Source organism: Trachypithecus francoisi, unplaced genomic scaffold (assembly GCF_009764315.1).
Source record: "Trachypithecus francoisi isolate TF-2019V2 unplaced genomic scaffold, Tfra_2.0 Lachesis_group20, whole genome shotgun sequence".
In the NCBI taxonomy this organism is placed as follows: Eukaryota; Metazoa; Chordata; class Mammalia; order Primates; family Cercopithecidae; genus Trachypithecus; species Trachypithecus francoisi.
In genome coordinates, this window is record NW_022681466.1 from 11763299 (window position 1) to 11777304 (window position 14006).

Below are 14006 nucleotides of genomic sequence, written 5' to 3' on the forward strand. Positions count from 1 at the left end.
TCCTTCTAAGTCCCTCCCGAGTCCCCTCCTACGGCTCCTCCTGAGTCCCTCCCAAGTCCCTCCTGAGTCCCTCCCAAGTCCCCTCCCGAGTCCCTCCCAAGTCCCTCCCGAGTCCCTGCTAAGGGTCTTCCTGAGGCTCCTCCCGAGTCCCTCCCGAGGCTCCTCCTGAGTCCCTCCTGAGGCTCCTCCTGAGTCCCTCCTAAGTCTCCTCCCAAGTCCCTCCTGAGTCCCTCCTAAGGCTTCTCCTCAGTCCCTGCGCTGTCCCTGCTCTGTCCATGTGTCCCTCAGAAAACACAAAACCCAGGTCCGGCAGAGCTGGGGCCAATTTCACACAGGCTGCACGCTCTTCTTCTATTTCTTTCGCTTCCTCCCTCCTTTCTGTTTCTTTCTGAATATTTTTTCAAATTTATGTCGTATTTTAATGTCTAGCAATACACATCTCTTTGCTTTTTTCACATCCCAGAGCACCCTGAGGAGTGTTTGGACTTGCTTGGGTTAGAACAGTTGAGACCACAGAGACAAAACAAGGAGACTTTCCTTCTGTTTTTATCTTAGTCACGAGTTCAGGACTGATTGTGGTTTTTCAGACGTTAACCTAGATAAGGTCAAACAAATGCCCTGTTGTTAGTTATTTTAAAGGAAGGGGCTCGTCATCAATGGTTACCGTTTTCTGACTTCTCCTAAATCCTGGCCGGGATTTCTCTTAACTCTTTGCGGGGCAGGATTCCCGAGGAGGCCTTGTCACCATGCTACCTGACTGTGTGTCTGAAACTGCATGAAGCCGTCTGCAGCAGCACAAAGACACATGAGTTTTATGAGCTGCCAGCCTTATCTGCTGAGATTGTCTGCAGAATGATTATACTTCTATCTCTGGTGGTAAGTGGAGTCAACACACAAAGTATCACACCGGGGATAGGTGCGGAATTTCAAGCAGCCTCAATTTGGAAAGGAAGCAGTCTGATTCTGAGGTTCTGGGATGAGATGGAGCGGTGGATTCCAGCAGTGGACATTTCTTGTGCACCTGCTTGATGCTGGGTTCTGTTCTGGGTTTGGGGCTGTCAGTGGGCCAGGGTCTGCCCTTTTGCCTCCTTGGGCTCTCATGGGAGGGAGGCAGGGAGTTAACGTGTGGCCACCAGCTGGCCATGGGGAAACCAGAGAGCTGGCGTAGGGGCTGGAGATCAGGCAACGCCATGCAGAGAAGACGACTTTTCTTTTTTCTTGATTCCATTGTTTGCAGACAACTATGCGGACCATTTTCCTCCCAAAAAATACGTGTCCAAACATGGTCTTTCCCACCTTCTTTACATTGTAGCTTGAATATGGTAACAAAGGCCATAGCGCCACACATCTGTCCCCCGCTGCATGCCGCGTCCCAGGTCCAACAGCAGAATGACCCAGCTCCTCCCTCCCGAAGAAAGCCACTGTTGTGACCTCCCATCGATCAGTTTTACCTGTCTTCCAGCTTTGACCCTTCTGTCTCCGACTTTCCCCACTCAGCCCTGTGTCTCTGAGCTCTGTCTGTGTGGTCGCAGGGACCAGAGTCGTGTCTCTGAGCTCTTTGTGGTTGCAGGGATCAGCAATTCCTTCTTTCTCGTCTCTGTGCAGCTTTCACCCACTTGAGTTCATAAGCTTCAATTCGAAAGCGATGTAAGATTTAATGTTTAGACTGGTCATTTGTTTGTTTTTGTTTGTTTTTTTGAGATGGAGTTTCACTCTTGTTGCCCAGGTGGGAGTGCAGTGGCGTGATCTTGGCTCACTACAATCTCTGCCTCCTGGGTTCAAGTGATTCTCCTGCCTCCACCTCCCAAGTGGCTGGGACTACAGGCACCCACCACCACACCCAGCTAATTTTTGTATTTTTAGTAGAGATGGGCTTTCACCATGTTGGCCAGGCTGGTCTTGAACGCCTGACCTCACGTGATCTGCCTGCCTTGGCCTCCCAAAGTGCTGGGATTGCAGACCTGAGCCACTGCGCCCGGCACAATCTTTTTTTTTTTTTCTTTTTGAGATGGAGTTTCGCTCTTGTTGCCCAGGCTGTAGTGCAATGGTGCGATCTCGGCTCACTACAGCCTCCGCCTCCCGGGTTCAAGCGATTCTCCTGCCTCAGCCTCTCAAGTAGCTGGGATTACAGACATGGGCCACTATACCCGGCTAATTCTGTATTTTTAGTCGAAACGGGATTTCTCTATGTTGGTCAGGCTGGCCTCGAACTCCTGACCTCAGGTGATCCGCCTGCCTCAGCCTCCCAAAGTGCTGGGATTACAGGCGTGAGCCACCGCAGCCGGCTGATCATTTTTTTTAATCTTACTTCAAGTTAGAACTGTGATGTTAGTGAGAGAAAACAATTAAGTGTATATTTTAACTTTCTTCCTTTCAGTTTTCTTGTGTTAAAGTACCACAGACACAGTTTAAGAATAAATATTATTGGTGAGATGATCACGTTCTCCGGAGTGGCTGCTATTTAAACCACCAGTTGCAGCTGCCAACTTCCACATAAACTGTGTTTAAGGAATTTGTCAGTTACTTAGGGTATATTTTCTACAGAAATAACTATCTTGAATGTTGGCTGGTATCTCAGATAAGTTGAATCCATATTATGGACAAAATACTCTCTACTTGTGCCATAAAAGCAAACAAACAAACAAAAAAACCTTTGCAAATACTAAAATTAAACAAAGCAAAAATACATGATGTGCGCTGAAGACACTTTTGGGTGAGTGCTGCTGTGAAGGCTCCAGGGTTGACAGACACTTGGGAGAACAAGGTGCCCACGTCAGGCTCTGGATTGGGTGTGCAGCCTCTGGGCAATCGTTAAGTTTGTTGTTATTGGCCATCGCTACCCAGCCCTGTGCTGCTGGATTGTTCTAGAAGGAGCTGTGCCATTAGGGGATTGTTCGAGAAGGAGCTGTGCCATTGGGGGATTGTTCTAGAAGGAGCTGTGCCATTGGGGGAACCTTCAGCAGTGCCTGTTTCGTTTTCTGCCAGACCCCTCCCCCTGCGTGCTGTGCTGTAGTCATCCCCGCACGCAGCCGCCTCTGCAGGCTCTTTCTCTTTCACAGCAGCACCTGCATCCTGGCCCCTCTTTCATGCTTTGAAAGCTCCTGCCTATATCTTCCCGTCCTGGCCCTTCCCAGGGCTAGTGACGCTGTGTTCCCCTGCCTGCTGTGGGCTCTTCCTCTCTCCCACTCTCGGGCAGCCCCGCCCAGCAGCAGCCCTGTCCACTTGCCCAGCACATCTCTGCTGTCTCGAGACGTGGGCCTCTCAGTGCTTCCAGTGAGTGCCTGAGCGCATCCAGGTTCTGTGGCTCCTGATAGCTGCACAATGTGCAGGGCTGTGCTTAAAACAAAGATCACATGCTTGGCCAGGTGTGGTAGCTCACACCTGTAATCCCAACACTTTGGAAGGCCAAAGCAGGTGGATCACCAGAGGTCAGGCGTTCGAGACCAGCCTGGCCAACATGGTGAAACCGTCTCTACTAAAAAATACAAAAATTAGCGAGGTGTGGTGGCATGCACTTGTAATCCCAGCTACTTGGGAGGCTGAAGCAGGAGAATCACTTGGACCCAGGAGGTGGAGGTTGCAGTGAGCTGAGATTGCGGCACTGTACTCCAGCCTGGGTGACAGAGCGAGGCTCTGTCTCAAAAGAAGAAAAAGAAAAAGACCATGCGTTAGTCCAGGACTATGGGGCTCCTCCCAGGAGGGGGCCCCGACCCCTGACCTGTATGCTTCCTGGGAAATGTGCTTCTGGGGAGGACGGGGGAGGAGGGGGAGGGAGGGAGGAGGAAGAGGGAGGAAGAGGAAGGCAGGGGAGAGAAGGGAGGCATTACAGGAGGCTTTGAGCCCGGGGAAGAGGGGTTTTCCCTTGGGTCTGGTGGGTCTGGCGTGGAGGTAGTGGGAGGGTGTGTGGGAGCACAGTGGGAAGGGGACCCAGGTTTACCTCTGGGTCAGGAGCCTGGCTGTCTCCTGTGTCTAAGGAGCAGGCCTGGGAGTCTGCAGGGACCCTCTCTGGGGTGTGCTTTTCCTCCTCAGTCTCCTAGTCACAGCCTGGGAACCTGCTCATTGGCAGGACAGAGGCTGCCTGGGCTTTCAGGGGAACACCCAGATGCCGTTCCCTCCCTCCCTCTTTTCTCCTGTATCACCCACGTTCAGGGCGAACCCAGAAAACCCGGGGGAAGGGAAGTGCTTTGGGAATGTGGGCTTCTGCCAAGGTCTGTGGTCCCTCCATCACAGCCACTCCTTGAGCGGCCTGTGCCAGCAGGGAGCAGAGGAGGGGGTGCAGCGTCTCGCCGGGAACCTGAGTCCACAGCCGAGGATGACTGATTCTCCCTCTGTGTGACAACAGGATTCTGCAGGACAGGGAGATGAAACTGGAAATAATTCAGTCCAAACGGTCTTCCAAGGGACCCTTGCTGCTACGAAAAGGTGGCTCCGAGAAGTTTTTACAAATAACATGCTTGTATATTCAGGTGTCTTATTCACATACCCCAAGGAAATTGAGGTAAGCGTTTGGCCAAAGGCTTCTGGGTAGGGATGTGAGTGATCGTGATTCCTTGTGGCCTCAAACCATGGGGTATAGGCTGCTGGCCAGGGGCAGCTGGCCTTCACCTGAGCCTCAGTTCTTCATCTACAAAATGGAGTTGCTCTGGTCTTACCTGGCAGGGTGACTCTAAGGCAGACAGATGTCGGGTGCAAAGTGCTGCTGCACTGCCTGGTGTCCGCTGGCTGGGCACCGTCGCTGTGGTGATGGAGGTGTGGAGGTGATGGTGATGACAGAGATGATGATGGTGAAGGTGATGGTGGTGATGATGGTCATGGAGATGGTGAAGGGGAGGTGATAGTGATGATAGTGGTAATGGAGGGCGGTGGTGGAGGTGATAGTGGTGATGGTGGTGGTGGAGGTGATGGTGGTGGTAATGGAGGGCGGTGGTGGTGGAGGTGATAGTGGTGGAGGTGATAGTGGTGGTGGAGTTGATGGTGATGGTGGTGGAGGTGATGGTGGTGGAGGTGATGGTGGTGTGGAGGTGATGGTGGTGGTAATGGAGGTGATGGTGGTGGTGGAGGTGATGGTGGTGATTGTGGTGGCGGTGGTGGAGGTGACGGTAAAGATGATGGAGGTGGTGGAGATTATGGAGATAATGATGGTGGTGGAGGTGATGGTGGTGGACGTGATGGTGGTGGTGGAGGTGATGGTGGTGGTGGAGGTGATGGTGGTGGTAATGGAGGTGATAGTGGTGGTGGAGGTGATGGTGATGGTGGTGATTGTGGTGGTGATGGAGGTGATGGTGGTGGAGGTGGTGATTGTGGTGGTGGAGTTGATGGTGATGGTGGTGGAGGTGATGGTGGTGGAGGTGATGGTGGTGGAGGTGATGGTGATGGTGGTGATTGTGGTGGCGGTGGTGGAGGTGACGGTAAAGATGATGGAGGTGGTGGAGATTATGGAGATAATGATGGTGGTGGAGGTGATGGTGGTGGTAATGGAGGTGATGGTGGTGGTGGAGGTGATGGTGATGGTGGTGATGGTGGTGGAGGTGATAGTGGTGATGGTGGTGGTGGAGGTGATGGTGGTGGAGGTGATGGTGGTGGTGGAGGTGATGGTGGTGGAGGTGATGGTGGTGGAGGTGATGGTGGTGGAGGTGGTGGAGGTGATGGTGGAGGTGATGGTGGTGGTGGAGGTGATGGTGGTGGTGGAGGTGATGGTGGTGGTGGAGGTGATGGTGGTGGTAATGGAGGTGATAGTGGTGGTGGAGGTGATGGTGATGGTGGTGATTGTGGTGGCGGTGGTGGAGGTGACGGTAAAGATGATGGAGGTGGTGGAGATTATGGAGATAATGATGGTGCTGGAGGTGATGGATATTCGAGCATGCCTGACCTGAGAAAAGTTCATTTTCATTTTTGGCTGGGCACGATGGCTGATGCCTGTAACCCCAGCTCTTTAGAAAGCCTAGGTGGAAGGATGGCTTGAACCCAGGAGGTCAGGGTTGCAGTGAGCTATGACTGCACCACTGCACTCCAACCCAGGTGACGGAGCGAGACCCTGTCTCTTAAAGTATTTTTTTACACTGCATTTTCATGTGGTTCAACCTCATAGTGTCCCTGCCAAAAATACTTTAATCTGAATCAAATCGTGGGGAAATTACGAGACAAATCAGGTCAAAAGACAGTCTACAAAACAGTTGGCCTGATCTTTTCACAACTGTCAACCTGTTAAAAGAAAAAGAAAAAAAAAAATGATCAGGGAACTCTTCTAGAAAAGAGATGTGATAAGTAAGTATAGTATGTGTCCCAGGAGGATCTAGGATCCAGTCAGGACAGGAGCTGGAGCACGAGAGGAACTGGGGTGGAGACCACTTCCTGGGGGAAGTGTCCTCCTCTCCACGTTGCACGTCCTGAGTGGGAAACCTGCACTAGAGTCGTGCAGAGAAGGGCTAGAGTCTTGTGAGCCCCTGCCCAGGTATGTAGTGGCAAGGCGCCATGATGCCTGCAACTTGCTTTCCAACGGATTGGGAGAGAAAATGCTAATTTATGCAGACAGTCTGAAGAGAGAGCAAGGAGGGGAGAAGAAAAGGGAAAGCAGCTGTGTGAAACGTGAACGGCTCAGGTCTGGAGTTGAATGAATGTAGGTGGTGGTGTGCTATTGTGACCTTTTTGAAAGTTCAAAAATTTTCAAAGTATAATGTTAGAGATAAATCCTTTCAGAATAAAAAGCCAGTTGTGCAGTAGGAAGACCAGCAGTGGCCCCTGGTTGAGTCTCGGATTCTAGAAAGCCAGCCTGGGCTGCTGTGACCTGCCACTAGCATGGCTCACTGTTGACGAAGGTTGGGGAGAGCCCTGGTGTTCGCGTAGTCCCGCGCTCTCTGTATTGCTGTAATGCTGTCTTTCTCCCTTCATGGGAGCGTGCTGTGGCATTTAGTCGTGACAGTGGGTGTGACCTGTGTTTGGGTTTTGCAGATCTGGAGGCGGCTGGTGGAAATCCACTTCCCCGTGGAGCATGGCTGGAAGGAGTCGTTGCTGGGAGACATGGAATGGAGGCTCAAACAGGTACCAGAAGTTGGGGGACATTCTTTTCAGGGCGTGAAGGCAAGCTGGAGAACCCCAGACCATTAGCGACAGCCAAGAGATCTCAGTGCTGCCTCTCTGTGGGCAGGGATGGGGCGAATCACAGCTCCGTGTTTCTGTTTCTGATCCAGCCCTTACAGGCTGTCCCCAGAAGAGCGCTTCGGGGTCTTACTGAGAGGACAGAGAGGAACAAGGGCCCAGGATCTCACCATCATGGGGGTGCAGGATTTTTCCTGACCCCTTCATTGGACTTGTGATGGAGATGCTGTGTTTACTTGGCCTGCCGTGCTCAACCCCTTGTGGGAGGGAGCACGTGAGCGAGTGTGGCATCTGACCAGCTGCTTTGGGAGCTGGCAATGCAAGCTCCGTGCAGGCCCTGCAGCAGTGCCCAGGTTGAGGCGCCTGCAACCCCCGAAGCTCCAGAGGGCAGGTGCTCTCTTAGCTCTGCCATCTATGGACAGTGGTGTGTTATCAGCTCAGTGGGCCCCTTGCCGTGTTGCCTAGGGTGGCTGCCCTCTGCCATCAAGGGCAAAGGGCCAATGTGACAGCCTGTTTTAGGGACCCTACTCGGTGGTCCCTGAGCTCTTGTCCAGCATCCAAGAAAAATGAGGTCACCTGGACACTTGGAGGATGGTGAAGGCAAAGAATTTTATTAAGCAATGGAAATGACTCTCAGTGGAGAGGGGAGCTGGAGAGGGGATGGGTCAGGTGGGGAATCTTCCTCTGGTCCAGCTAACTCTGGCTGGCTCTTTCCTGAAGTCAGGACGTCTTTCCACAGTTAAACCGTCTCTCCTCCGAAGTCCAGCCATCCTGCTGAAGTCAAGTCACTGTCTCCAGTCAAGCTACTTCTCTCTCGCTACCAAGTCTGGGGTCTTTATAGGCACAAGATAGGGGGCAGGGTGGGCCATAGGTAGTTTTGGAAAAAGCAGCATTCTACTGGTAAAAAGACATTTCTCGGGAGGCCGAGATGGGTGGATCACGAGGTCAGGAGATCGAGACCATCCTGGCTAACACTGTGAAACCCCGTCTCTACTAAAAAAAATACAAAAAACTAGCCGGGCGAAGTGGCGGGCGCCTGTAGTCCCAGCTACTCGGGAGGCTGAGGCAGGAGAATGGAGTGAACTCGGGAGGCGGAGCTTGCAGTGAGCTGAGATCCGGCCACTGCACTCCAGCCTGGACGACAGAGCGAGACTCCGTCTCAAAAAAAAAAAGACATTTCTCTGAAAGAACCGATGGGGAGAGAGCAGGCACACAGGGAGAGAGGTTCTCATTTTGAGCCATGGGTTTCAGGCTTTTCGATTCAAAGGTGGGGTTTTGCCAGGGACCCACCCCTGTCTGCATGGGATTTATCTGCCTCCTGCCTCCATCAATGGGGTCCCGAGCATAGGAGGGGCCAAGCCTGCCCATAGGCAGCAAGTCTGAGTGGCCTATTGGTGACAGGAGCCTCATGAAACGCAAGTGGAGAACATGCAGACATGCCCCTCATGCTGAATTAAGGCCTGAGGCTCAAGGAAAATTAGCTTTTCTGTGATGTGAAAGTTTTAGATGTAACTTTTTTTGTTGTTATTTATTTATTTATTTATTTGAGACAGAGTCTCGCTCTGTCACCCAGGCTGGAGGGCAGTAGCCGAATCTCGGCTCACTGCAAGCTCTGCCTCCCGGGTTCACACCATTTTCCTGCCTCAGTCTCCTGAGTAGCTGGGACTACAGGTGCCCGCCACCACGCCCGGCTAATTTTTTGTATTTTTTGTAGAGATGGGGTTTCACCGTGTTAGCCAGGATGGTCTCGATCTCCTGACCTCGTGATGCACCCACCTCGGCCTCCCAAAGTGCTGGAATTACAGGCGTGAGCCACCGTGCCCAGCCTATATGTAACTGTTAAGTGGATCTTTGGAGGGAAAACAGAAACCAGGAAAAATGACCTATTTCTCATAACTTACCTGTTTTTGCAAGCCAGGTGCTTTTTCTGCAGACTGGGAAAAGAGACTCTTTTTAAAATTTTAGCCTTTGGTCCACTGGTGGGGGGCAGGAAGGACATGCTTTGCATGGGTGGGGAGAAGCTTAAAATTGGGGGAAACGGTAAAACAGTGGGAAAGTAAAGATGATGAAAGCACTTTGGTCCCATAGAGTACTGGAGCGCTGCATCCGAAAGCTCTGAAACCCCCCTTCGATTTTTGCAGGAGAAGCCCCTCTCCCAGATCACTGCCTACTGCAGTAGTCACTGGGACAGCGAAGGCTTAGAGGACAGTGTGGCCAAGACCTTCGAGAAATGCATCATTGAAGCCGTGAGCTCAGCCTGCCAGGTGAATAACCTCTCCTCCCAGGGAAAGGGATTCGGGCTCACAGCTGTGTTCTGCCATGACCCAGCTAAGGGCTATGAAGCGTCTGCTGGGTCTCAGCTCCTTTGCTAACTCAGAGATTGGGAAGTGGGCACCTTCCTCCCTCGCCCAGGGCAATGGCGCTAAAGTCCAGTTCTCTCTGAGTTCCTCGGTGTGCTGCACGGTCCCTGCTGCTCATGCCATCCTGCATGTGTTCCGTACGGAATCACAGCCGGGCGCGGGTGGCACAAGTCAAATGGGCTTGCAGCCGCTCCTCAGATGGCCCTGTTATCGTTGTGGCTGCTGGGTTGCTTGATTGTTAACACTTGCTCAGTGGGTATGTGGGAAAAGACTCCAAAGGTTGACAGAACATTTATGGAAGCAAAATATGTGAAATGGAAAATTGTATCAATTTATTTAGCTATTTTCTGCAAAGGGGAAGAGATTGTGCCCCCCTGTCTCCCAGGAACAGTCTCCCAGGCAATGCCACACAAAGAAGCTCCCTGCTGGCCACGGCTCCCCGCTCACATTTCCTAACTGGACACTTAACCCCCGCACAAGCATAGCCTTGCTTCTGCAGGGGGAGTCCGGAAACATTGAGGTCATTGAATTCCGGGGACCAAGGGGTTCTAATTTTTTAAGTGAGTGATACCTTTGATAAGGTTTTCCTTTCCCTTTTTTGTTAACACAGTTGAGAAATCGTTCATAATGCCACACGGTTCATCCGTGAAAAGTTCCAGTTCAGCAGGTTTTGGGGTAGTCATGGATATGTACAGTCATCACCACAGTCAACGACAGAGCATTTTCATCACTTCAAAAAGAAACCCTGTCCCCTTTAGCCATCATCCTCCTCCCCTCCAGCCACCCACTCCCCTCTGCAGCCATAAACAATCGCTGAGCATAAACAATGGCGTCTGTGGCTTTCTCTGTTCTGGACTGTAATATGAATGGAATCATGTATGTGGCCTTTTGGGTATGGCTTATTTCACTGAGCATAATGGTTTTTGTTGTTGTTGTTTGGTTGGTTTTTTTTTTGAGACAGAGTTTCACTCTTTTTGCTCAGGCTAGAATACAATGGTGCGATCTTGGCTCACCACAACCTCTGCCTCCCGGGTTCAAGTGCTTCTCCTGCCTCAGCCTCCCAAGTAGCTGTAATTACAGCTACTTTTTGTTTAAAGAGTCTTTTAATTGTTTAAAGAACAGTGTGCCACCACACTTGGCTAATTTTGTATTTTTAGAAGAGACAGGGTTTCTCCACGTTGGTCAGGCTGGTCTTGAACTCCCGACCTCAGGTGATCTACCCGCCTTGGCCTCCCAAAGTGCTGGGATTACAGGCGTGAGCCACCGCACCCGGCTGAGCATAATGTTTTAAAAGTCCATCCAGGCTGGACACGGTTGCTCACACCTGTAATCACAGCACTTTGGGAGCCCAGGAGTTCAAGACAAGCCTGGGTGACAGAGTAAGACCCTGTCTCTATAAAAACTAAAAAACAAAAAAAAATTAGCCAGGCATGGCAGTGCTCACCTATGGTCCCAGCTACTTCGGAGGCTGAGGTGGGAGGCTCCTTTAGGCCCACAAGGTTAAGGCAGCAGTGAGCCATGATCACACTTGCACTTCAACCTGGGGGACAGAGCAAGACCCTGTCTCAAAAAGCAATAACAACAAAGTCCATCTATATTGTAGCATGTGTCAGTATACGTTAAGTATTCCTTGCCCAAAATGCTTGAGACCAGAAGTGTTTTGGATTTCAGATGTTTTCAAATTTTGGAATATTTGTATTTACATAATGAGACGTCTTCCAGATGGGACACAGAGTCTAATCACAAAATTCACTGGTTTCATATACATCTTATGCACATAGTCTGAAGGTAATTTTATACAGTATTTTTAACAATTTTGTGCATGAAACAAAGTTTGTGTTAAGTATTTGTATGTTGAATTTTTCATTTGTGGCATCATTATACTCAAAAAGTTTGGATTTTAGGCCGGGCGCGGTGGCTCAAGCCTGTAATCCCAGCACTTTGGGAGGCCGAGACGGGCGGATCACGAGGTCAGGAGATCGAGACCATCCTGGCTAACACGGTGAAACCCCGTCTCTACTAAAAATACAAAAACTAGCCGGGCGAGGTGGCGGGCGCCTGTAGTCCCAGCTACTCGGGAGGCTGAGGCAGGAGAATGGCGTAAACCTGAGAGGCGGAGCTTGCAGTGAGCTGAGATCTGGCCACTGCACTCCAGTCCCAGCGACAGAGCGAGACTCCGCCTCAAAAAAAAAAAAAAAAAAAAAAAAAAAATTTGGATTTTAGAGTAGTTTGAATTTTGGGATTAGGAATGCTCAACCTGGCCGGGCGCGGTGGCTCAAGCCTGTAATCCCAGCACTTTGGGAGGCCGAGACGGGCGGATCACGAGGTCAGGAGATCGAGACCATCCTGGCTAATACGGTGAAACCCCGTCTCTACTAAAAATACAAAAACTAGCCCGGCGACGAGGCGGGCGCCTGTAGTCCCAGCTACTCGGGAGGCTGAGACAGGAGAATGGCGTGAACCCGGGAGGCGGAGCTTGCAGTGAGCTGAGAGCCGGCCACTGCACTCCAGCCTGGGCGGCAGAGCAAGACTCCGTCTCAAAAAGGAATGCTCAACCTGTATTTCGTTTCTTTCCATGGCCAAATACTATTCCCTGTTTATCCACGTGTCCATCGATGGCCATCTAGGTTGCTTCTTTGGCTATTATAAATCTGTTGATACAAATGTTAGTGTACATGTTTATGTGTGGGTATATGTCTTCATGTCTCCTGGGTGTATGCCTCCATGTGGAATTGCTGAATCATATGGTAACTCCCTGTTGAATTGTTTAAAGAACTGTCGGGCCGAGTCCCACAGCAGCTGGACCATTTTCAATCCCTCCAGCAGCATAGGAGGCTTCCAGGTTCTCCACATCCTCACCAACATGTATTATCTAACTTTTTGATTCTAGCCATCCTAGTGGGTACCAAGTGATATCTCCTTGTAGTTTTTGTTTGTTTTTTTGAGGTGGAGTCTTGCTCTGTTACCCAGGCTGGAATGCAGTGCCGTGATCTTGGCTCACTGCAACCCCTCCACCTCCTGGGTTCAAGCAATTCTCCTGCCTCAGCCTCCCGAGTAGCTGGGACTACAGGCGTATACCACCATGCCCAGCTAATTTTTGTATTTTTGTTAGAGACAGGGTTTCACCATGTGGGCCAGGATGGTCTCGATCTCTTGACCTCGTGATCCACCTGCCTTGACCTCCCAAAGTGATGGAATTACAGGTGTGAGCCACCATGCCCAGCCTCATGGTGGTTTTTAACTGCATTTCTCTGACAACTAATGATATCAAGCATCTTTTCATATGCTTATTGGAATGTCTGTATCTTCTTTGGAGAAATGTTTATTGAGATCTTTTGCAACCCCATCCCCAATTTTTTTTAATTTTTTTTTTTTTTTGGAGGAAAGGTCTTGGTATGTCCCCCAGGCTGGAACGCAATGGCACGATCGTGGTTCATTACAGCCTCAACCTCCTGGGCTGAAGTGGTCCTCCCACTTCAGCCTCCCAAGTAGCTGGGACTACAGGCATGTGCCATCATATTCAGCTAATTAAAAAAAAAATTTGTGGGCCAGGCGCGGTGGCTCACGCCTGTAATCCCAGCACTTTGGGAGACTGAGGCAGGCGGGTCATGAAGTCAGGAGATCAAGACCATCCTGGCTAACACGGTGAAACCCCGTCTCTACTAAAAATGCAAAAAATTAACCGGGCGTGGTGGCATGTGCCTGTAGTCCCAGCTGCTTGGGAGGCTGAGGCCAGAGAATCGCTTGAACCTATGAGGCAGAGGTTGCAGTGAGCTGAGATTGTGCCACTGCACTCCAGCCTGGGCGAGACAGTGAGACTCTGTCTCTTTTTTTTTTGTAGAGACAGGGTCTTGAGATGTTGCCCAGGCTGGTCTTGAACTCCTGGGCTCACATGATCCTCCCTCCTTGGCCTCCCAAAGTGTTGGGATTGAAGCCATGAGCCACTGCACCTCACCTCTTTTGCTCATTTTTTAATTGGGTTGTCTTTTTATTATAGAGTTGGGAGTCTTTATTCTGTATACAAGTCCCTTGTCAGATATCTGATAGCAAGTATTTTCTCCCATTCTATGTGTTGTTTTTTCATGTTCTTGATGGTTTCTTTTGAAGCACAGAGTCTTTAATTTTGAAGAATTTGGGCATATCTGTGTTTTCTTTTGTTGCTTGTACCGTTGGTGTCAAAGAATCCTTTGCCAAATCCTAGGTCGTGAAGATTTACTCCTATGTTTATTTATCTCTCAATGTTTTATAGTTTTAGCTCTTACATTTAGGCCTTTGATCCATTTTGAGTTCTTTTTTGTATGTGCTGTATATGGTGTGAGGTAAGGGTTCTGTTTCACTCTTTTGCATGTGGACATCCAGTTGTTCCAGTGTTTGTTGAAAGGACTCTACATTCCCTGTTGAGTGATGTTGGCATTCTTGTCAAAAATCTGTTGACCATACATGTATGGATTTATTTCTAGATTTTCAATTCTATGTACTGATCTGCTTGCCTATCCTTGTGTCAGTACCACACCGTTTGGACTATCATTGCTTTCTAGTAAGTTTTGAAAT

General features: G+C 50.3%; 1 protein-coding gene across 8 annotated transcripts in view; it reads left to right on the plus strand.

The window, feature by feature from the left end:
* Positions 1 to 14006, plus strand: part of RNF213 (ring finger protein 213) — a 142253-nt gene that overhangs the window by 53875 nt on the left and 74372 nt on the right. For all 8 annotated transcript variants that reach the window (XM_033182516.1, XM_033182517.1, XM_033182520.1 and 5 more), the window contains 4 exons: positions 723 to 876; positions 4343 to 4498; positions 6949 to 7038; positions 9237 to 9359. In XM_033182516.1, coding sequence (XP_033038407.1) covers positions 723 to 876; positions 4343 to 4498; positions 6949 to 7038; positions 9237 to 9359 — 523 coding nt within the window. The remainder of the gene's footprint in view (positions 1 to 722; positions 877 to 4342; positions 4499 to 6948; positions 7039 to 9236; positions 9360 to 14006) is intronic.